Source organism: Semicossyphus pulcher, unplaced genomic scaffold (genome assembly GCF_022749685.1).
Source record: "Semicossyphus pulcher isolate SPU_LCO1_2020_fin unplaced genomic scaffold, fSemPul1.0.p SCAF_1, whole genome shotgun sequence".
Taxonomy (NCBI): domain Eukaryota; kingdom Metazoa; phylum Chordata; class Actinopteri; order Labriformes; family Labridae; genus Semicossyphus; species Semicossyphus pulcher.
Window position 1 is genome coordinate 36,241,681 of NW_027211603.1, and position 24,381 is coordinate 36,266,061.

The 24,381-nt window shown below is 38.2% G+C and overlaps 1 protein-coding gene across 1 annotated transcript in view; it reads right to left on the reverse strand.

Moving 5' to 3' along the window:
* Positions 1-24,381, reverse strand: part of LOC138591281 (mucin-2-like) — a 152,326-nt gene that overhangs the window by 114,354 nt on the left and 13,591 nt on the right. Inside the window, exons 3-8 of the mRNA XM_069661861.1 lie at positions 21,853-21,967; positions 17,307-17,397; positions 14,456-14,562; positions 936-1,146; positions 690-815; positions 451-568 (exon numbers count right to left, since the gene is read on the reverse strand). Of these exons, the coding sequence (XP_069517962.1) occupies positions 451-568; positions 690-815; positions 936-1,146; positions 14,456-14,562; positions 17,307-17,397; positions 21,853-21,967 (768 nt within the window). The remainder of the gene's footprint in view (positions 1-450; positions 569-689; positions 816-935; positions 1,147-14,455; positions 14,563-17,306; positions 17,398-21,852; positions 21,968-24,381) is intronic.

Here is a 24,381-nt window from a genome sequence, read left to right on the forward strand (position 1 = left end):
AAAAATACATTAACAGAGAACAGGGAAGAAATGTTGGGATTAGGGAAAACAAATAAGGGAATACATCTTAAAGTAAACATTTATTTTAAATTGTAAACAGGCCAAAATTTGATCAAGCAATGATTTGAACAAACTCCTAATACGAGCAATTTTCTGTTTATTAATTAAGATTAAATAAACTGGAAAGAGGTGAACACCAATAACTAATTAAAGAACCTTTTTTGAGTAACAAACATCAAACTTAAGAAAGTAGTCTCCAAAAATGCATCTTTTTTAATGTTTGTTTTTTTGGCCATTTCATCTTCATTAGACAGGCCAGCAAAAGGAAGACAGGAAATAAAGTGAAAAAAGTCAGCGATAAAATGCAACATACGTCGGGTTTGATATCAATCCAGGGTTGCTGTTTAATTTGCTTAAATCTGACACCTCAATAAAGGTCTCCAGTCTTACCAGGATCTGCAGTTGTAAGAGTAGGACTCTCCTGGCATGTAGACTTTGTTGTTGTGCACACAGGGACACTGATCCACTGCAACACAGCGAGTTTTACCAATATCATCAAAGACCATTCCTGAAATAGGGAGGAGACATAACTGTTATTATTGTCATGTTTTATGTAGGTGTGTCATAAAATAGATCATGCTTGCATGTAATGTAAGCTTGTTATTGTAGTGTAAAATGTGTGTGTATACCGGCAGGGCAGCTGCAGCCATCATGGCAGTGGTTTTCACATACTTTGCTGGCCTGAGGGTTGGAGCAGGTATCAGGACATGAACTGCCACACTCCATAAACTCCATGTTGTATGGACATGTCTTGGCTGTGGAGACAAACACTTTACTGTGACTGTATCATCCTACTCAACACTACAACTCATGAGCAAGCACATTCAGATGAACTGCAGATACATTTAGTCATCTTCAGGTGTCAGCATCCTTACGGCAAAAAGAGTGACTCCTCCATTGTTTAGGCTTGCCGCCTGCATGGACACACTGTCTGGAGAACTCTGAGATTGTTTTGCAGAGCATGGATTCAGTGTTGTTTTCAGAGTAGCACTTATCAGCCATACAGGTTCTAATGAAGGCTTCCTTATCCAGTAAGTTTTGGCAGCTGCTGAATGGAGCACTGGAGAAAATGTCGTAACAGTATTGCTAAAGAAAAAAACAAAAAACAATCAGTTATAAAAAATATCCTGTAGAGAGGCCCTGGATACATCAAGATCCATGGATGATTTGTTTGCTTTCAGACTGTTTTTGAATGTTTAGAATGCACACATTGTGAGGTGCAGACCAACATGGGTGGCATTTTATGAAGGCATGTGGTGAGCATGGTGTGCTGGAGATGAATTGTGCAGTTCGTATTATCTGATCTGATCTTGAATAGGCACATTTTTTTGTATCAAATAAATGTAATTTGTTGCCTCAACCAAACCCATGACATTTTACAAAACTGTAAAATGAATTAAACCTATCACACATTTTTGCTTAGACACCAAAATTGCCAAAAATGATTCAGCCAGATTTTAGATTTTCAAAAAATTAACCCACAGTGCATTAAATTTTTGATCTTCATTAATAAATTACTGCAATAACTCACAAAAGAAATCTCCAATTTCCACAAAAATGAATTTAAAAAAAATGTGATGACATGGTAGATGTAGTGTGTTACATTTCTCAATTTTATCAGAAAAACTGAATGTTTGATATAATTTTGAATCTAACCTTTATGTGAACTATTGCCATCAATAGAAAAAGGAGCATCTCTTATCATAAGTTTGTCACTTATGGAGCAATGAATCTGTGTAAAAATGTGTAAACAGTATAAACTACGGAGGCCCTGAAGTGCAAAACATGCCAGAAAATCACAAAACACGCCAGCATTTCACAAAAAACTACACTAAATCACAAAACACAAAAGCATTTCAGAAAAAAAAACATGCCAGCATTTCACTAAACCCGCCAGCATTTCAGAAAACACGCAAACATTTCAGAAAATAAAACATGCCAGCATTTCAGTAAACGCACCAGCATTTTAGTTGCTTAGAGTTGAATTAGAACAAAAAATAAAACAACTGGAAACACTGAATGCAGCCCAACAGAAGAAACCCAGAATGAATTAAGAGAATGTTAATTCCAACTAAACGAAATTATAAATAAAAGAACTCAATCCCTAATTCACAGACTCCGACAAGAAAATTTTCATCTTAACAATAAATCCTTTTTATATATCGGCAAATCAAATCAAATCAGGCTTTGTCCTATTTGTGGTGGATACTTGTTGTGTTGTGAAGCATATGACAAATAAACTCTAAATTGTTCTACTGCAAATATGACACAAATGACACAATACATAGGCTAACCCATCAAAGCTTATAGTGGGTTAATGTTAGCTTGCTTTACATGCCAAAATTGGATAGCATGTTAGAAAGCGTCCGAGTTAGAAAACAAACTTATATGTTCTGTCTGTGGTGGATGCTGTTGCATTGCTCACTAAAATGGAATATTTGCTAATTGAGTTCATCATTACTAAATCATCACTTCACACGAGTTCCCCGTTACTTCCTTGACTTGAGTCCCCCCCAAGTAAAGTGTCGCATAATACTCATTTGTAAATGGCCGCATATCAATCATAACTAGTGCTGCAAGCAGCATTGAACGGGCCCTCGCACCCGCGAAGGAAATTTCTAGCAAATTTCTAGCAAATTTCTAGGGGGCGCTATGGGGCCATTTTGCAACAGTCATATGCAAAACTCACAGAATATCAAATTTTTCACCAGACCTGATGCACAGTCCAAATTTGTTGAGTTTTGGGGCATGTTAAAGCCTCCAAATATGCGATTCATTTGGCACCAGGAAGAAGAATAATAATTCCTTCAATTTCAAGAGGTCCTCGCACCGCCTTCGGTGCTCGGGCCCTAATAATCCTTACAATTACAATAGGGTCCTTGCACCCGTGACTCACAGTGACTTCATCATTTCTTAATTGGTGAGCAACAGGAATTCATGATACATCCTGCATTAATTCATGCATTAAATCATCATAAGTCATGCATTAGTTAAGCATTACTTCAGTATATAAATTGTACCCTTAATGTAAAGTGTTACCAGATGAAGAAAAAATAACAATTTCCACCGTTAAGGACTCAGCAGGGAAGCCTACCAACTCACCACAGGAAATAAATAAAATATTCATTTTTTATGATTATGATTTTTATGATAAACTGTACTCATTTGAAAAGGACCCAAGACAGGAGGACATCAATTAATTTTTAAATAACATTGAACTTCCACAGCTTAATACAGAACAAACCAACACACTGGACTCACCAATTACAGAAAAATAACTCTCCACTGCCCTTAATCTTATGCCAAACAACAAAGCACCAGGTCCTGATGGCTTCCCTGCTAAGTTCTATAAACACTTCTGGTCCATTCTAGCCCCACTCTTCATCAAAGCAATAACCTAAATAAAACAAAATTCAAGATTTCCAGCACACATGAACACAGCCGTAATTTCACTCCTCACCAAACCCAATAAAGATCCAACCTTCCCGTCAAATTACCATCCCATCTCTTTAATCAATGTTGACATAAAAATCATCAGTAAAGCTCTAGCTCACATTAACCACATTACAAAAATTTGGCTTTGGGGAATCATTTATTAACTTGATCAAGATTCTGTACACTGCACCTTCAGCCACCATCACCACTAATGGACTAACATCACAAAGCTTCACACTGCACAGGGGGACTAGACAAAGATGCTCACTCTCTCCCTCGTTATTTACCATTTTCATTGAACCCTTAGCAGCAGCCATCTGTCAGAACGACCACTCTTTCTACAAAACCCTCAATCATCTCTGCAAGAAACAACTAAACTCATTGAATCATTCTCTAAGATTTCCGACTACTCAATAAACTGGAACAAATTCTCCATCCTCCCATTGTACAAAACCAGATGGGATGTGGCAGCCCATTCATCACTTATGCCTCTATGCACGGGTCTAATCACATATTTAGGCATCGACATTTCCTCCAGGCTGTCAGAGCTGATCGGACTCAATTTCACACCACAGCTGAAAACGATAGATGATGACCTCCACCAATTGATGAACCTACCACTATCCATTCTGGGCAGAATATCAACCATTAAAATGACAATTCTATCTGAAATAAATAATCTCTTTTCAATGATTTCAACCCAACCATCTCTGACCTGGTTCAAATCTCTAGACTCAATCATCACTAAATTCTACTGGAAAAATAAAACACCAAGGATCAAACTGACTACTCAGCAAAAACCCAAATCACAAGGAGGCTTAGATGCTCCAAATCTCTACCACTACTCTTGGCTAATCAGCTACAGTATATATACAAATGGACACACCCCAATTACTCAGATAATACCTGGTGAGACATAGAACAAACACTCTGTTAAGACATTCAGATTTCAAACATTCAATTTCTTAGTCAATCCATCAAATGCCATCCATGTTTCAATGCAATAACAATAGCTTCTGCTCTGACAGCCTGGTGGAAATTCCACAAACTCCACTTTTTCACCATCTGAAAAGGGCATCACACATCTTAAGCACATTTTCCATACTAACACCCTGGTCTCATTCCCCCACTTGATCCAGGAGTACGACATCGGGAGCAACCAATTTCTGGAATATCTACAACTCAAATCATCCGTTCAATTAAAAATTAACATTAGAGCCACCAATCTATACCTTCCCCCCGCAACTGCAGCGTTAATTCATTTCCTATCCCCCAAAAAACTCCCCTCCAAAACATTTACAATAATATTACAGTCTGACAAAACCATATCCTTACCATCAATAAAATGGGAAGACCTCTCCATTACACCTGATGCCGACTCTTGGACCCAAATCTGTAAAAACATTTATTTTATGACTAAAAATGCTAACTTACAACTCGTATAGTACAAGATGATCCACATAACTCACTACCCTAGGCAAAACATTTTTTTAAATGGGTTTCACGTCAGAAATATGCTCAAACTGCACACGAAACTGTTCTGACACCTACAATATATTCACGCCACGTGGCACTGCACACCCATCAAACACTTTTGGAAAGAAGTCACAGAATCACTATCCCGCTTCCTCAGCTGCTGCATCCCATTATCTCCCTCACTCTGCCTACTAGGAGACTTATCAACATTCACCCTGGACAAAACAAACAATAGACTTCTCCTCGTGGCCCTAACTATGGCCAAGAAAATGGAAATTAATTAACACCATACATTTGGCTCACTGGAAAAACCTACTCACAGACTATATCTCCCTGGAAAATATATCAACCCCTCTCAGTAACACAACAGAACCTCAGTCCTTCTGGTCAGCTTTCATTAATTTTTTAATAACCTAATTCCATCCGACTTATTTTTCTTGTCCGTCTGCCAATCATCCATATTAATATCAAGATCAATATCCTCACATACATACATGCTGTGATGTTCTGAAAGGCTGAGAACTCTTCTCAAGCCCTCTCAGAACATCACATCACACACACGCACACACCCACCCACAAACTCCGTGCCGGGTGGTGTCGGAGGCCGGGAAACCCAAAATACTACATCACATATTTAAAACAATACTGTGACGTGTGGTGCTCTGCAATGGACAGGCTCCCTCCTTAAGGGTCTGGGGGCTGTCCATTACATCCATCAATGGGACGTGTAAGGTGGGCAGGCTCCCTTTTGCAGGGGAGGGAGCTGCCCAGAGCACCACCCACTAAATCTGCTGATGAAGAATTAAGCCAAAAAAATACAAAATTTTAAAAGACAATAAATAAATAAATGAAAAAACACAAAAAAAAAAATTAATAAATAAAATCATTTTGGGTTTCCTGGCCTCTGATCTATGCCTCGCCCTGGGCCGTGGGAAATCACAAAACACGCCAACATTTCAGAAACACACCAGCAAATCACAAATCACAGAAGCATTTCAGAAATCACACCAGCATTTCACAAAACACTACAGCAAAACACAAAACACTACAGCATTGCAGAAAACACGCCAGCAAATCCCAAAACATGCCAACATTTCAGAAAACACACCAGCAAATCCCAAAACACTACAGGATTTCACTGCAATCAAGTAAGCCGTCATTTGTGGCCAGCCACCCCTCAGCCACAGGTTGAAATTTGATGCGTGTCTATTCGTGGCGTTACGGTACGGGTGACAGAGGCCACAAAGTACGAAGTCCCTGTTTTTCAGCAATAATTCCCTCTCATTTGATGAAGTGACAATGACATTACGTTGCACGTCATATGAAATTCAATATAGTAAAAACAACGATAAAAATGTTGATGTGGTTTTTACTGTAAAGTTTGTGAGAAATTTAAAGGGAAAGTCAGCTCAAATGAGATCATAACTCATAATTTCCACATATTTTAAAATTGAAATGAGATGAAAAAGATTGTTAATAGGTTACATACAACTTTCAATTGATTCTTGTTAAGGGTGAACTGACTACTTAACTAATTATTACTAAAGAAGTTCTTTACCCCAAGTGCCATCAATATTTTGAAGTCAACAAAGTGAGTGATGACATTTAGTTCCTACACATGAACTGTTTTTATCACGTAACATGACCTTGTGTATACATCTATTTGTAATAACTGCAAGCAACCCAAACATTCTCCTGCATTCTGTGTCTATATATAGAAAATGAGTTCAGTTAAGAATATTGATGGCACTTGGGGTAAAGAATTTCTTAAGTAATAGTTAAGGAGTCAGTTCATCCAGAATCCATTGAAACTTTAATGTAACCTATTAAGAACATTTTTTTTAATTAATTTTAAAATATGAGGAAACAGTTATGATATGTTTTGTGCAGACTTGAACTTTAATTCTCTCAAAATTTGTCATAGATATATTCAGGGTCATCCTTAACAAGAATCCATTGGAAGTTTGCTGTAACTTATTACAGTTTTTTCCAATTGCTAACACACTAAAATGAAATGCATAGCACAATTATTTAAACTGACACACAGAGAGCAAAACCTCCTCCCAAGTCTCCAAAACTCTAAACACATTTTCTGCTTTACACTCATTTTGCAATTCAAAATGGCACTTTTTAAATGCACTGAACACGCTTCTCTGCATAGGACACAACAATCTGACATAAAGTCACATGTTTGCCATTTCAAAACACTTCCATTCAAAATGACACTACATGAGCTAATTGGCCAATATATGTGCCACCTGGCCAAACACCTAAATGGTTAATTGTTACCACTTCAATCAGGAAGTAAGCACTATAAAAAGACCACAGGTGAGCACCTTTTTTTTTTTTTTTTTTTACAACAACAATGGAAGACGTTGCAGAGAGAGGAAGAGGGAGGGCGAAAATGAGAGGGGGAGGAAGAGTGAGAGGTAGGGGTAGAGCTGGTAGAGGAGTTCATGGCCAAAGAAGACAACAACTTTCAAATGAAATCAGAGCAACCTTAGTTGATCATGTCATCAACCATGGGCTGACAATGCGAGAGGCTGGACAGAGAGTGCAGCCCAACTTGAGCTGTTTTACTGTCGCCTGACACCAGTTTACTTCATGAATGGTTGATGTCATACACTAACTGTATAAGTTTCCTGTACAATTTACTCTACTGTGGGGGAAATATCTTTAGGCTGCATTGTCCAAGCCCTATATTTTTGTTTTTCTAAAGGAATGAGAGGCGCACCCATGATGGAGGAAGGGGCCAAATGTTCACCAGGGTACAGGAAGCTGCCATTGTAAACTTGGTTTTGGAAAATAATGAAATCAGATTACGAGAAATTCAAAGCCACATCATCCAAGGCAACACCATATTCAACAACATTCAATCAGTCAGTCTGTCAACATTGGCTCGCATTCTCAAGCGAAACCAAATCAGAATGAAACAACTTTATAAGGTGCCTTTTGAGAGAAACTCTCAAAGAAAAAAAGAGCTCGGATGAGCATATTTGGATGGAAGTACAATATTGACTGCAGTACACTACATGCAACATTGTTTCCAAGTGTACTGGATAACACCATATTGACTGATTTTTGCTCTTTGTTTTCAGGGAGTACTGGACATGGATGCTCATGCAATCCCACATTAGTCCTCTTTATAGATGAGGCTGGGTTCAACCTAGCAAAGACCAGAAGAAGGGGAAGAAACGTCATTGGCCACAGAGCCATTATAGATCTTCCTGGCCAACGTGGTGGGAACATCACAATGTGTGCTGCCATCTCCAATATGCATGGTATCCTCCACCGTTATGCCAACCTTGGACCATACAACACAGACTCCACAACATTCTCATACCACCAGAGCGTATGAATAATGCAGGCCATCAAAGAAACCGGTACGTTGTAGTATGGGACAACGTGAGCTTTCATTGTGCAGCCCCAGTCCAGAACCGGTTTGCTGACCCCCCACCATTTCTTGTGCAATACCTCCCATCATACTCACCATTTCTGAACCCCTTAGAAGAGTTCTTTTCGGCATGGCGGTGGAAGACATACAACCGGCAGCCCTTTGTGCACATGCCTCTTGTGCAGGCTATGGAAGAGGCATGTGATGAAATTGATGTGGGTGTAATTCAGGGATGGATAAGGCGCTAAAGGCGTTTCTTCCCTCAATGTCTGGCAAGGGGAGATATTGCCTGTGATGTGGACGAGGCGTTGTGGCCAGACCCAGCTGTGCGGCAAGATGCTGCCTAATTATTTTTCTTGCCTCTTTTTTTGCTGTATATTTGTTCTGCATATTTTTTTCTGCAATTTTCTTTTTCAGTTTACTGTTTTTTGTGAGCATATTTTTGTTCACTCCAATCTAAATATATCTGCTGTGCATATGTTGCACTGACTTGTTTGGTGAAAAATCAAAAAATAAATGTTTCAACAGCATGTGTGTGTATCTGCAAATATTTCTGTGCATGTGAACAATCTGAAGATTTTTCTACAATTTGAACTATTTTAGTATTTTGGCAAAGCATACTAAAGATGAGAGTGCTTTTCATTATGCCCAACAGTGTGTAGTTGATTAGGCAAAAATCTGGTAATATGAATGAAGTGTGTGCCATTTGGTGCAAAAGTTTGATTTTGATAATGCTATATTTAGTTTTGGTTGCAGTGCTTCATTTTGCAGGATATATGAGGTATTTTGCAGTTTGGGGGTGTGGTTTTGTGAATTGTGCTAAGTATTTTGATAAAACCAGCCTAGTTTGCAAAATTGTGTTTAAGCAATTGGAAAAAACTGTAACAATCCTTCTAAATTAATTTTCAAATATGAGGAAATTATGAGTTATGATCTTATTTGAGCTGACTTTCCCTTTTAATTTCTGACAAACTGTACAGTAACACCACATCAACATTGTTATTACTTTTATGATATTGAATTTCATATAAGGTGCAACGTAATGTTGTTCAAGCGGCGGCTGAGGGGCGGCTGGCTTTACCATGGCTCACAAATACAGCTCACTTGGCTGCAGTGAAATTCTGTATATTGTGATTGCTGTAGTGTTTTGTGAAATGTTGGCGTGTTTTGTGATTTGTTGTAGTGTTTTGCGATTTGCTGGTGTGTTTTGCGAAATGCTGCTGTGTTTTATGATTTGCTGTAGTGTTTTGTGAAATGCTGGTGTGTTTTGTGAAATGCCGTAGTGTTTTGTGATTTGCTTGAGTGTTTTGTGAAATGCTGGTGTGTTTTGTGATCTGCTGGTGTTTTGTGATTTGCTGTAGTGTTTTGTGAAATGCTAGTGTGTTTTGTGAAATGCAGGTGTGTTTTGAGAAATGCTGTAGTGTTTTGTGATTTGCTGGTGTTTTTTGTGATTTGCTGTAGTGTTTTGTGAAATGCTGGTGTGTTTTGTGAAATGCTGGTGTGTTTTGTGATTTGCTGTAGTGTTTTGTGAAATGCTGGTGTGTTTTGTGAAATGCCGTAGTGTTTTGTGATTTGCTGGCGTGTTTTGAGAAATGCTGGTGTGTTTTGTGATTTGCTGGTGTGTTTTGTGATTTGCTGTAGTGTTTTGTGATTTGCTAGAGTGTTTTGTGAAATGCTAGTGTGTTTTGTGATTTGTTGGTGTTTTTTGTGATTTGCTGTAGTGTTTTGTGAAATGTGGGTGTGTTTTGTGATTTGCTGTAGTGTTTTGTGAAATGCTAGTGTGTTTTGTGAAATGCAGGTGTGTTTTGAGAAATGCTGTAGTGTTTTGTGATTTGCTGGCGTGTTTTGTGAAATGTTTGAGTGTTTTGTGATTTGCTAGCTTTTTTTGTGAATCGCTAGTGTGTTTTGTGGAATGCTGGCGTGTTTTGTGTTTTGCTCTAGTGTTTAGTGAAATGCTGGCGTGTTTTGTAATTTGCTGATGTGTTTTCTGAAATAATGAGTGTTTTGGGATTTGCTGGCTTTTTTTGTGAAATGCTAGCGTGTTTTGTGAAATGCTGGTGTGTTTTGTGATTTGCTGTAGTGTTTTGTGAAATGCTGGAGTGTTTTGTGTTTTGCTGTAGTGTTTTATGATTTGCTGGCGCATATTTCTGAAATGCTGGTGCGTTTTATGAAATGCTGGCACGCTTTTCTTAAATGCTGGTGTGTTTTCTGAAATGCTGGAGTGTTTTGTGATTTGCTCTAGTGTTTAGTGAAATGCTGGAGTATTTTGTGATTTGCTCTAGTGTTTAGTGAAATGCTGGTGTGTTTTGTGTTTTGCTGTAGTGTTTTATGATTTGCTGGCGCATATTTCTGAAATGCTGGCGCGTTTTTTGAAATGCTGGTGTGTTTTGTGATTTGCTGGTGTGTTTTGTGATTTGCTGTAGTGTTTTGTGAAATGCTGGAGTGTTTTGTGTTTTGCTGTAGTGTTTTATGATTTGCTGGCGCATATTTCTGAAATGCTGGTGCGTTTTATGAAATGCTGGCACGCTTTTCTTAAATGCTGGTGTGTTTTCTGAAATGCTGGAGTGTTTTGTGATTTGCTCTAGTGTTTAGTGAAATGCTGGAGTGTTTTGTGATTTGCTCTAGTGTTTAGTGAAATGCTGGTGTGTTTTGTGTTTTGCTGTAGTGTTTTATGATTTGCTGGCGCATATTTCTGAAATGCTGGCGCGTTTTTTGAAATGCTGGTGTGTTTTGTGATTTGCTGGTGTGTTTTCAGAAATAATGGAGTGTTTTGTGATTTGTTGGCGTGTTTTGTGAAATGCTGGTGTGTTTTGTGAAATGCTGTAGTGTTTTGTGATTTGCTGGTGAGTTTTGTGATTTGCTGTACTGTTTTGTGAACTGCTGGCGTGTTTTGTGAAATAATGGAGTGTTTTGTGAAATGCTGGTGTGTTTTGTGATGTGCTGCTGTGTTTTGTGATTTGCTGTAGTGTTTTGTGAAATGCCGTAGTGTTTTGTGATTTGCTGTAGTGTTTTGTGAAATGCTGGTGTGTTTTGTGAAATGCTGCTGTGTTTTGTGATTTGCTGTAGTGTTTTGTGAAATGCTAGTGTGTTTTGTGAAATGCAGGTGTGTTTTGAGAAATGCTGTAGTGTTTTGTGATTTGCTGGTGTTTTTTGTGATTTGCTGTAGTGTTTTGTGATTTGCTAGAGTGTTTTGTGAAATGCTAGTGTGTTTTGTGATTTGTTGGTGTTTTTTGTGATTTGCTGTAGTGTTTTGTGAAATGTGGGTGTGTTTTGAGAACTGCTGTAGTGTTTTGTGATTTGCTGGCGTGTTTTGTGAAATGTTTGAGTGTTTTGTGATTTGCTAGCTTTTTTTGTGAATCGCTAGTGTGTTTTGTGGAATGCTGGCGTGTTTTGTGTTTTGCTCTAGTGTTTAGTGAAATGCTGGCGTGTTTTGTAATTTGCTGATGTGTTTTCTGAAATAATGAGTGTTTTGGGATTTGCTGGCTTTTTTTGTGAAATGCTAGCGTGTTTTGTGAAATGCTGGTGTGTTTTGTGATTTGCTGTAGTGTTTTGTGAAATGCTGGAGTGTTTTGTGTTTTGCTGTAGTGTTTTATGATTTGCTGGCGCATATTTCTGAAATGCTGGCGCGTTTTTTGAAATGCTGGTGTGTTTTGTGATTTGCTGGCGTGTTTTGTGAAATGCTGGTGTGTTTGGTGATTTGCTGGTGTGTTTTGTGAAATGCTGGTGTGTTTTGTGATTTGCTGGTGTGTTTTCAGAAATAATGGAGTGTTTTGTGATTTGTTGGCGTGTTTTGTGAAATGCTGGTGTGTTTTGTGAAATGCTGTAGTGTTTTGTGATTTGCTGGTGAGTTTTGTGATTTGCTGTACTGTTTTGTGAACTGCTGGCGTGTTTTGTGAAATAATGGAGTGTTTTGTGAAATGCTGGTGTGTTTTGTGATGTGCTGCTGTGTTTTGTGATTTGCTGTAGTGTTTTGTGAAATGCCGTAGTGTTTTGTGATTTGCTGGAGTGTTTTGTGAAATGCTGGTGTGTTTTGTGATTTGCTGTAGTGTTTTGTGAAATGCTGGTGTGTTTTGTGATTTGCTGGTGTTTTTTGTGATTTGCTGTAGTGTTTTGTGAAATGCTGTAGTGTTTTGTGAAATGCCGTAGTGTTTTGTGATTTGCTGGAGTGTTTTGTGAAATGCTAGTTTGTTTTGTGATTTGCTGGTGTTTGTTGTGATTTGCTGTAGTGTTTTGTGAAATGCTGGTGTGTTTTGTGAAATGCCGTAGTGTTTTGTGATTTGCTGTAGTGTGTTGTGAAATGCTAGTGTGTTTTGTGAAATGTGGGTGTGTTTTGAGAAATGCTGTAGTGTTTTGTGATTTGCTGGAGTGTTTTGTGATTTGTTGGTTTTTTGTGATTTGCTGTAGTGTTTTGTGAAATGCTAGTGTGTTTTGTGAAATGTGGGTGTGTTTTGAGAAATGCTGTAGTGTTTTGTGATTTGCTGTAGTGTTTTGTGAAATGTTTGAGTGTTTTGTGATTTGCTAGCTTTTTTTGTGAATCGCTAGTGTGTTTTGTGGAATGCTGGTGTGTTTTGTGTTTTCCTGTAGTGTTTTATGATTTGCTGGCGCATATTTCTGAAATGCTGGCGCGTTTTATGAAATGCTGGCACGCTTTTCTTAAATGCTGGTGTGTTTTCTGAAATGCTGGAGTGTTTTGTGATTTGCTCTAGTGTTTAGTGAAATGCTGGCGTGTTTTGTGTTTTGCTGTAGTGTTTTATGATTTGCTGGCGCATATTTCTGAAATGCTGGCGCGTTTTCTGAAATGCTGTAGTGTTTTGTGATTTGCTGGTGTGTTTTGTGAAATGCTGGTGTGTTTTGTGATTTGCTGGTGAGTTTTGTGATTTGCTGTACTGTTTTGTGAACTGCTGGCGTGTTTTGTGAAATAATGGAGTGTTTTGTGAAATGCTGGTGTGTTTTGTGATGTGCTGTAGTGTTTTGTGATTTGCTCTAGTGTTTAGTGAAATGCTGGCGTGTTCTGTGATTTGCTGATGTGTTTTCTGAAACAATGAGTGTTTTGGGATTTGCTGGCTTTTTTCGTGAAATGCTAGCGTGTTTTCTGAAATGCTGGTGTGTTTTGGGATTTGCTGTACTGCTTTGTGAAATGCTGGCGTGTTTTGTGATTTGCTGTACTGTTTTGTGAAATGCTGGTGTGTTTTGTGATTTGCTGTAGTGTTTTGTGATTTGCTGTTGTGTTTTGTGAAATGCTGGTGTGTTTTGTGATTTGCTGGTGTGTTTTCAGAAATAATGGAGTGTTTTGTGATTTGCTGGCGTGTTTTGTGAAATGCTGGCGTGTTTTGTGAAATGCTGTAGTGTTTTGTGATTTGCTGGTGAGTTTTGTGATTTGCTGTACTGTTTTGTGAACTGCTGGCGTGTTTTGTGAAATAATGGAGTGTTTTGTGAAATGCTGGTGTTTTTTGTGATGTGCTGTAGTGTTTTGTGATTTGCTGTACTGCTTTGTGAAATGCTGGCGTGTTTTGTGATTTGCTGGCGTGTTTTGTGAAATGCTGGTGTGTTTTGTGATTTGCTGTAGTGTTTTGTGATTTGCTGGTGTGTTTTGTGAAATGCTGGCGTGTTTTGTGATTTGCTGGTGTGTGTTTTGATTTGCTGTAGTGTTTTGTGATTTGCTGTAGTGTTCTGTGATTTGCTGGTGTGTTTTCTGAAATGTTGGCATGTTTTCTGAAATGCTGTAGTGTAATAATGTTGTAGTATTTAGCACTTCAGGGCTAATGTGTAAACAAAAAAAACACCAGACATCTGTAAGTGTTCTAGATAAATCCACAGATAATTTGCTGCTTGAATATGCCTGGCCATGAGTCTTTGCTGCGCAGCAGCTATAGTATTTTAGTCATCAAATAATTCACAATGAGAGAAAATTATGAATTGCTTTCAATAAAAATAATTGTGGTCTTGTCTTTTCTCTATTTCTTATATCTTTCTGCTGTAGTTTTCCATTGCTTTGCTTTTACAATTGTCTCGACGTAAGTTTAAATGTGGGTTGCATCTCAATGGTCTTTCAATGACAATGATGATGATGATGAAAGAGTGTAGAATTACCTTATCTCCACAGCTCTGGACTGAGGTCTGCTGGGGCTCCTTACAACTCTCTGAAGGATCATTTACCTTGTAGATCTCAGCATAGTTTGTCACAGATAGTTGAGACCCTACAGTACAATACAGTGAATCACACAGTTAATGCAAATTTAATGGTTGGTTAATATTTGCCTTTTACCTCTGTTACATCACTTTTGTTAATAAGACATTCCTTTATCGTTTCTTTGGTGTAAAATGAAATAGAAAATATCTTGAATAAATATGAAACAAGGTCCACACAGTCTATACAACATGAGCCCCATTGAACAGGTGCAATATTCATGCCAATCTACATAGTAGTCCAAATTGCAATCCACAAAACATTTTGCACTGGTGATCATGATCATCTGCTGGCACCTGTGTCGGAATTGTAGCTGTTTTTTTGCTAACTCACGTTGTTCCCTCCTGTCTTGATTGTTTCTTGTGTTGCATAATCCTTCAGATGAACGTCGCTTTGGACAAAAGCGTCTGTTAAATGAAGTTGTAACATTGTTGTGTTTGCACATGGTGAAGTCATGTTGGGTCTCTGTAAATAATACAACAAAGAGTATACTCTAGACCCACTTTATATGTAAAGTGTCTTGAGATAACATTTGTTTTGAATTGGTGCTATACAAATAAAAATTGATTGATTGATCTCAGGCAGGAGTTCTTTTGACATCCCTCCAGCATTGGATTCAATCTTGAAAGTTTGATCAGCTTCTATAAAGACAACAGGCCTTTGAACAATCTCTTCCATCATATCTGAAGAGCTCCTGTGCAGGAGTAAATGAATGAGTGATTTTTTGTTGTCATCACTTGTGAGGAAAGCAGGTCGATGAACATTCAGAACTGTAACACTAGAACCGCCAACATTCCAATCCTCCTAGAACCGCCAGGGGGGGTCATTTTTACCCCCTGCCGCAAAAGATTCAGCACACGCAAATACGTAATTACTTGAAGCAGATTGGTTGTTAATTTTCATATATTTTTTAAATAAGTAAGACTTGAGACAATAACTATTTAAAATTAAGTTTATGGGTTTTAATAATATAACAATGCTTCATTTTATAACAGATTGATGAACAGATTGAAAAAGGCTCATTTTAAAATCTACATTACAATTCTCAATTAAATACAACAAACAAAAAACCAAATAATTAACACAATTTAAAATTTTGATAACTGTAGAAGAACATAACTTTAAATTTAAATACGAATTTTAGATAATAGGCTTAAGTTGTGACCGGAGCACTCACTTTCTCTCAGTCACTCACACATGCGCACTACACGATCACATTTAAAGAACATTTTAAGAAAAATATAGAACGAACAATGCATAAAGCAAACCTGAAAATCAATATTTACATAAAAAACTCCACACTCACATACGCACACACTATACACGATCAGCACTCATGCTGTGGACTTTTCCAGTGCACTGTCCACCCGCTGCACATCGGCATTTCAGGAAGATCTTTTTTGTTTTATTTTTTTCACACTCATCATCTGGTGAAAATGACGGGTCATCTACTTCATCCCAATCTGATTCCTCCTCCATTATATCTCCCCCATCTGACTCTCGAGCCGGTGTCACTGACAGCTGAGTGGCAGCGGCTCGCCCCAGCTGTTTGTATGGGGGGGTCAAAATGACGGTGGCGGCGGTTGGAGGTATAAATGTTAATCTGTTTTTTTTCTTTGTATCCCACAACCCCCATAATTTTGTAGATCATTAATAACACAATTTAAGGAAAAGGAAATTGTCAGGGTTCTATTTTTAAAAAGTTACTCTCGGCTGATTTCGGTGAATAAGACAGTCAACATCAGTTTGTACACTGAAAACAGTTTCAGCTGCTGCAGGTAGACTTCTGAAGATGCACTTTGGTAGAGCCTTCATTGTGTGTGGCACATCATTTATAGAATGAGAAATCCCATCTTGAATAAAGGCACATTGGCAAGGAGAAGGGAGCTGTGCATTTCAACCATCCTTTATCATGTAGTTCAACTCATGCGCTTTGTTTGTGTTGTTTTTCTTGTCATGGCCCAGGGTATATAAACAGACAATAATAGTAGGAAAAAAAAGATCACAAAAAACAGAAAGTGGGTGGTCAATGGGTCTCAGGTAAAAAAAAATATTAATTGCATAACTTGTTGTCGAAACATTGAAAACAACACGTAAAGAGAAGAAGTGCCATTCAGTTTGTACGACTGTTTGGGATTGGGGTTTTACATTTTTTCATGGCCCCAAAAGGCTGCCTATACAAACTGCCTTGTGTGTCCAGTGTTTCCGACACAGACTTTATCAGCCAGGTCTATTCACAGCCGTCGAGGTATATGTAGCGGCACATTTTGGTGTTGATCAATACATCTTTTCTAAGCAATTACGCCATCAGCAATCGATTAATTAGTGGACACTCTCCACTTGCTCTGCCCCTCCCACTCCTGTTCCCTCTTATTATGTCCTTTCTGTAAACGCACTGATTGTTGTTGGACTTCTCCTGATGAATTCCTACATATACAATTGTCTTCTGCTGCTGGTGTTATATACTACTTTTGTTTTGATCATGGCGGAACATTACGTCATAAACAAACCTCCCCTGCAGGCGGATCACCTGCTGTTGTGAAAAAAGATTGCGAGGGGGAAAAAATTAAGCTGGAGTTATTGATTTAGACGACTTCATGAAACAAATTGTTGATGATATGTAAAAATAGGGCTGAGGTTAAATATACAAGAATTCCCTTTAAGGAGATTGTTCACACGTTACGTACCCTTACAGAACAAGCCTCACCCAGTGCCACTACAATTATCCCTCCATTATACTGAACAGGACCTTACCATCTGACTTCTGTATGAAGTCATTGTCTAAGCCGTCAAAGTTTCCACACAGTCCACATGTCTGGTTCCGGTATTTTTCATCCATTTCGATCTGTGAACACACCCCAAACATATATTTCTTGTTAGCAAATCAAAAGATTTCAATCGCTTGAGTTTGAGTTGTTCACATCAGAAAAGTTTTAGTGTGACATTTTAGGATTGAAACAAATGCTCATGAGCAATAAAAGGTATGGGAAGCTGGTCTTGCTCGTGTGTGGAACCTCAGAGTGCAATGAATTTGTTGTTAAGATCTAAGCTTATGTTTACCTGTTGGTGCATGAACTGTCTTCAAATAAAGAGAAGATATTTGTGATGTCAAGAATCAACTGTAACATTCAGTAGTGTGACTTTTGCCCAGCGTAGTATCAGGAGGTATTAAGCCATGAAAAATGTCTCTCTTAATCTCTTACAGTATTAATCCCTAATGCGGAAGTCCACATAAATCTTCTGAAGTTTTGCACTCATTGAAATGTTTACTTTAAGCAGCTACATTTGCATCGTGGCTTTCTTAAAGTGTTTGTTTTTCTTTTCAGGACATATCCCACACGCTCCCCACAGGACTCACTTCTGCCAGTCAGTGAGCATAGCGGCACTCGTTCGTCAGGCTCCTTCATTTTTTAGCCTGTTTGCTGCTTAAAGACACGCCGCAGTGACAAGTTAGACCAGAGCATAAATAAGAACTGATTTTGGTTTTTACTGTGGACTGTGATGTGCAGAACCATTTCTTTGACCCTGAAAGACAGACTTTATGTTGCAATAACTCCTGAAGGCGTAACTCTTAGATGTACGTGGCTTAGGACAAGAGCATCTGCTAAATTAAATTGTAACATTGTAACATTGTGTGTTGTAACTCAATTTAGATGACATAGACAATAGCATTTTGATACATTCAAATTCCCTAAGCTCAGCTGCCCTGGGTCTTATTCTTCATTTTGTTTCAGCTCTTTAGTGCTGCTAACTACAGAAGTTATCAAAGGAAAGCAAGTGTATGATGGAATTGCTCATCAATGGAAAGTGTTTGAATGACATGTAACAGGTGTACTTGTCATAATGTGTGCTTTTTTTTATAAAAGTGCAGAAGCTACTCTCTGCTAATCTTATTGCCTAACTTCATCAACTTATACAGTTAGCAAGATTCTACAACATACAATATCTCTTTTCATTATATATGTTGCCACTTGGGTCAATTATAGCTAGGCACAACCTTTCTTTTCATTGTTATGCAGATGATCTACAAATCTATCTGCCAGTGAAGCCTAACAGTGACAGTGCACAAAGTTCTTTGTTTGCCTGTATTGCTGATATTAAGCAGCGGTTGGCCCAAAATGTTCTTCATTTAAACGATGATAAGACGGAATGTATTATGTTTGGGGATACTGTGACAGCTGGCTTTGGCACCTTGTTTTCCAAGCTCAGTCCAACCGTCAGAAATCTGGGAGTGGTTTTCCACAGACAACTGAAGCTTAACAAACAAATCGACAATGTTGTCAGGACTAGTTTTTTCCAGCTACGTCTCCTAGCCAAAGTAAAAATGTTTTTAAGCCGTCACCACCTTGAGAAAGCCATCCATGCTCTAATCAGTTCAAGATTAGACTACTGCAATGCACTTTAGTCGCCTTCAACTTGTGCAAAACGCTGCTGCTCTTCTCTTAACCAACACTAACAGACGAGAGCACATCACTCCTGTTCTTAACTCCCTTCATTGGCTTCCTGTCCATTATAGAATTGATTTTAAACTTTTAATGTTTGTCTTAAAAGCTCTTAATGGCCTTGCTCCATCTTATTTATCTGAGCTTTTAACCATTTGTGAGCCTGGTAGAGCTTTGAGGTTGTCTAACCAACTTCTGTTGGAAGTGCCCAGGTCAAAATACAAACACTGGGGTGACCAAGCCTTTTCTGTTGCTGCTCCCAGGCTCTGGAATAAGCTCCCTGCCGAAATGCGTCTTATTTCTGACCTGGGCCTCTTCAAATCTAGACTGAAAACCTATTTATTTAGGATGGCTTTTAATACCCAGTAGTGTGGTGACACTTTTACTGTAATTTTTATTTTATTTTATTGTATTGTATTGTATTTGATTCTATTGTATTGCTTTTATTGTTTTTATTGTGTTTTTTATTGTTTTTATCTATTCCTTTTTATTTACTATCTATTGTAAAGCACTTTGGTCCACCGAAAGGGTTGTTGTAAAGGGCTGTATAAATAAAGAACATTTACATTTACATTTACATATACTATTCCATACAGGGCCTCAATACTATAAGTTACATTATGATACTGTAAGCAGACAACATATTGCTCTTTTTAGGAGGTATTTCAGGAACACTCTCATAAAACAAAGAACAAAACCATATTCCCAAAACGTGAAAAGAATTCATCAGAACAATATATCACAGTCCCTCTATTATACAACATCATAGCAGTTGTTTTCGTGTAAAGTCAGAATCACTGCTGTGTTTTTGAGAATCGATTATTGCTTTTGTTTGAAATAGTAGTAAGATAACATTCATCCTAAACACTCCTGACTTTAAACATAAAACAATCACCATAGTATAAGATATGGACATGAATTTCCTTCTTTTGCTCATCAGTCAGCATGAATGACAAACTAATGCATTTGAAATATAATGTATTGAAAGTTAATTTTGTTCCTCATCCAGAAAGCTTTAACAATGTAAGGTAACATAGTTTATAGAGCAAGGGTGTCAAAGATAGGGCGTGCCAGGAGGTCTCATCTGGACCCCCAGACGTCTTGGGGGACAATGAATATGAGGAAAAGTATATTTATATGAGATTTCTATAGAAAAATGCATACTTGGATTAAAGTATTGTATTAAACCATGTGTAACTGGCCAGGTAAGCAGTTTCTATGATATGATAATTAAACGTGGCACTTGAAACTACCGGTATCTACCTCAGCAGGAAGTAACAATATGAAGTCCATAATTGCCTTCTCTGACGCTATCGATGACACTGATGTCGCTCAATTAGGAATATTTATTTGCGGCGTGGATGCATTTGTAACATCGCCCTTGGAGTTGGCGCTTGTGCTGATGGCCGACACTATGAAACTATGAAAGTTTTCTGGAACTTTAACTGTGTAATACATCAAGAAGCCTTATGCAACAAGAGCCTGAAAATGGACCACATTATGCATGTTATACAAACTGAATTTTATCAGAGCTAAAGGACTTAACCAAGGCCAATTTTATGCTCTATTATTCAAACACAATGTTACGCACAGGCTGCCCTTTCAAAGTGAGTTCCGTTGGTTGAGCTGAGGAGCGATGCTCAAATGCTTCTTTGAAATACACACAGTATACACAGAGATCGCCCAATTCATAGCAATCTTCACCCTAGTCTACCACTAGTATTGGCAATGTAACCATAAGTATGTGTCTGTTGTTGTTCATGTAACAAGGACATGTGTTGTTGTTGTTGCTCTCTTTGCCTGTCTCTATCCTGCATCTCCTTCTATCCCATTTTCGGCCCATCCAGTCGAGGCAGATGGCTGTTCAACATGAGTCTGGTTCTGCTCGAGGTTTCTGCCTGTTAAAAGGATGTTTTTCCTTGCCAATGTGCCGAATATTGCTAAGTGCTACTCATGGTGATTCATGTTGGGCCTCTCTTTAAATAACATAACAAAGAGACGGTCTAGACCTGCTCTTTTTGTAAAGTGTCTCGAGATAACTCTGGTTATGATTTGGCGCTATACAAATAAAATTTGATTGATTGATTGATAGCACAGAAAGGAAAGCCAGTGGCAGAGTTGGAGGAGCCAGACAGGGTTACAGGTTTTTTAAGTGGACATTGCAGCAGATTTTAATGTGTTGAAGTTTAACATAGAGGGTCGCAGTAACTTGTCACGGAGGTCATGTGCTGTCCCAGCACAACCCAGTCCAGAAATCTTTGTCAACATATTGCAAGGATTGCATAATGCTTTCCTTCTTATTTGTTTAGACTTGTTGCTGTTCTCTCTTCTGCTTAATGTGATGTTGTTGAGTATGTGACAACATGCAGTGCACACTGATTGGTACATGCACCTGTTGGCTCTTATTGAATGACTTCAAATAATAAAATAGCTAGTGGCCTACATATCTGTGTTAAGTCATATTGATGTTGGCAAAAAATAGTCTGACCCTTATGAGGTCTCATTTGTACAAATTCAGCCCACTGCCTAGTATGTATCTGACACCCCTGTAATAGAGCCAAAGAGTCTGCTGGGGTTGTGCTCGAGGGTGATGTATGGGTCAAACAAACACAGGACTTTAGCACAGGAAACTGCAGTCCTGGATGAACCAATGCCTGTGATCTCACCCCACCATTCTCCCTTCGTACTGTTTATACAGAACAGCGCGGCAGAACAATGGCATAACAATCCCGCTTTGAACAGGCTGTCTGAAACGGGCTACCTACTTTTGGTTTCACATAGGACATGAAAGACAAATGACCAAAAATACACCTGAACGCTTAATTGAGTGCAAACATGTGTGAGAATGTGCTTCATACATCCAGGGAGTCCTCCAGGTTCCAGATTGCTTTGATTCCCAGCTTGGAGTCAACGAACATACTCGATGTGGTCTTTGTGACAGTCACACCGAATTTGACATATGGCAGAGTCACCCTGAAGGACACACAGAGGGTTAGTGTAAAAAATTAGATAGATGGCAGCAGCTGAATCAGGGACTCATATCCAATAAGAGGCTGAATAACTGTCTTCTGACAGTGAAATCCTATAAAATGACAGGAAGTCACCGAAAGCCATAAGTCTTGTTGGAGGATTCTAGGTTCAACTGAAAAGTGGGGAGGGCGCGCCCTTAAGGTGTGGCTAAAAGGGTGCAATCATGTTAGACAATCTATTGACTTCACAGAGTCATACTCTGACAAAATGTAGTTATATAATTGAATGATTTGATTGTGTCACGTATAATTTGCCCTGCGAAAACACAGGCTTACAAATGGTTAAAGTACTGTACTTATGTGGCGCCTTTTTATTCTTCTGACAACTCAAGGCACTTTACACAGTATATGTCCGCATTCACCCATTTACATACACATTCGTATACTAATGCAGTATAACTTAACAACACACCTAGACACAACATGATGAGCGAACCCGACTCTTCCCACTCCCAAGAAAAACCAGCAGCACAGTAAAATTCAAATTCAAACAGCAGTTTTAATTGGCCACAGAGTGAGCAGTGCCCAACACAACAAACAACAACTGGTTTAATAATCTCTAATCTAACCTAACCGAAAAACAAAAGGGAAAACAAAAGACAACTTGCTTACCTGAAGTCCTAACTAAAAAACATGAGAAAAAGGGAACAAACAAAAAGGACTTCTTACTCCTACATTAACTGTTTTAAGGTGCTCTATATTTACAATGATCGATTTACAAAATGTACTACAACCCTCAGCAAATGTCTTCTTATCTAGACAAATCTACACAACATAGAATACAGGGGTCCATTTCAGAAAGGAGGTTCAACAAACCCTCAGTCTAACCCCGGACTGTGGTTTGACTTACCCTGAGCTGAAAGTCGCTGGCTTTTTGGTTTCAGAACAGCTGATCTGAGTTAGTTCAAGTCTGAGTAGGCCAGAGTTAAGTGCATGCACGCTGACAATAAAAGCCAGCATTAATGGAGTCCCAATACCACGATTCACCATGGCAACTGTACACGAAAAGAGGTCCTACGTCACACCAGTGGAGCTTGAAATGCGGACATACAGCGAATACGAGCATGTTTTAAGAAAAATAAAGTAACACAGCTGCAGCTACAAGAGAGAGAAGTGGCGTGGGAAGAAACTGCTGCTCGAGTAAACACGCAAGTTTGATCTGGTCTATTTATTTAATACTTATTCACGACTGGAAGCTAAAATTTACATTAATTTAGGAGCAATCCAGCAGGACAAAACCATACATGGAAGCAGCTTAAAGCAAAGCACAAGAACATCATTCAAAGGTACGGCTCAGGCAGAACAGGCTCATGGCTGAACCTCACTGCAATCATATTTTAAATATTAAACTAATGAAATATCATTCAGCTTGATTTCACATACACTATGTCCTCTCACCTAAATCCTGTTTAGTTATAGTTATATACTGAATCATTTGTCTTATCTGAATGTTCTCGGCAGTGGTGGTGGAAAATCTACAAATGATGACTTTGACACTGATTTGTCTTTTGATTATTTTATTATAATTATAAAAGACTTTTGCAAAGGGGTCAGAGCAGCACAGAGACACAACGTTTATTTTAACCTCAGTAACGCTCAAACACGCGTGTAATATGGGCGTCTGCACCTGGGTCCTCCTCCCTTTTTGTTTACTCCCAAACCGTGACAACATTCCACACTATGCTTCGTGTAAATTTAATCACAGTACCTATAAAATATTGTAATTTTTATTACAGTAATAATTACAGTTCTGTATTTGTCATCACAATAATAGGGTGGTGCATTGTTTTTATCACAGCAAATATTAGACTACTGTAACAGGCATTAATGCATTAATTTAAATAATTCTATAAACTAATAACTAAAATAATTACAATCTGTATAAAGAAGACACTGTTTTTTTCACAAAAAAAAAAAATATTGTATTATTTCATTCAGCTTTCAACATTGTATGTACACATTTTATTTAGTATTTTTTAAATTTTCTAAACATTTTTAAATTTGTTAACAACACAACTTTCCTGAACTTACAAATCCTTCCTCTTTGTTCAAGTTACCCTCACAATGTAAACTGCATGGCCTGGAATTATTTAGTTTATCTTCAATGCATATTCAGAGTGTTGAAAAATTATTGATTTATTGTTTGATAAGTCTTAATCTGACTTCTAGAGACAAGTACATCTACAGACAAATGTAAAAAAAAAGAAAAGGGGAAAAAAGGGGTTGTTAATCATAAAGGTGTGTGCAAGTCTTCTTGCTGACAGTGACATGTAACATAGTAAACTTGATTCAATATGAAGAAACATAAAAGCATCACATTGCAAAAAGCTCTGTAAAAATTAGTTGAGATATCAGGTG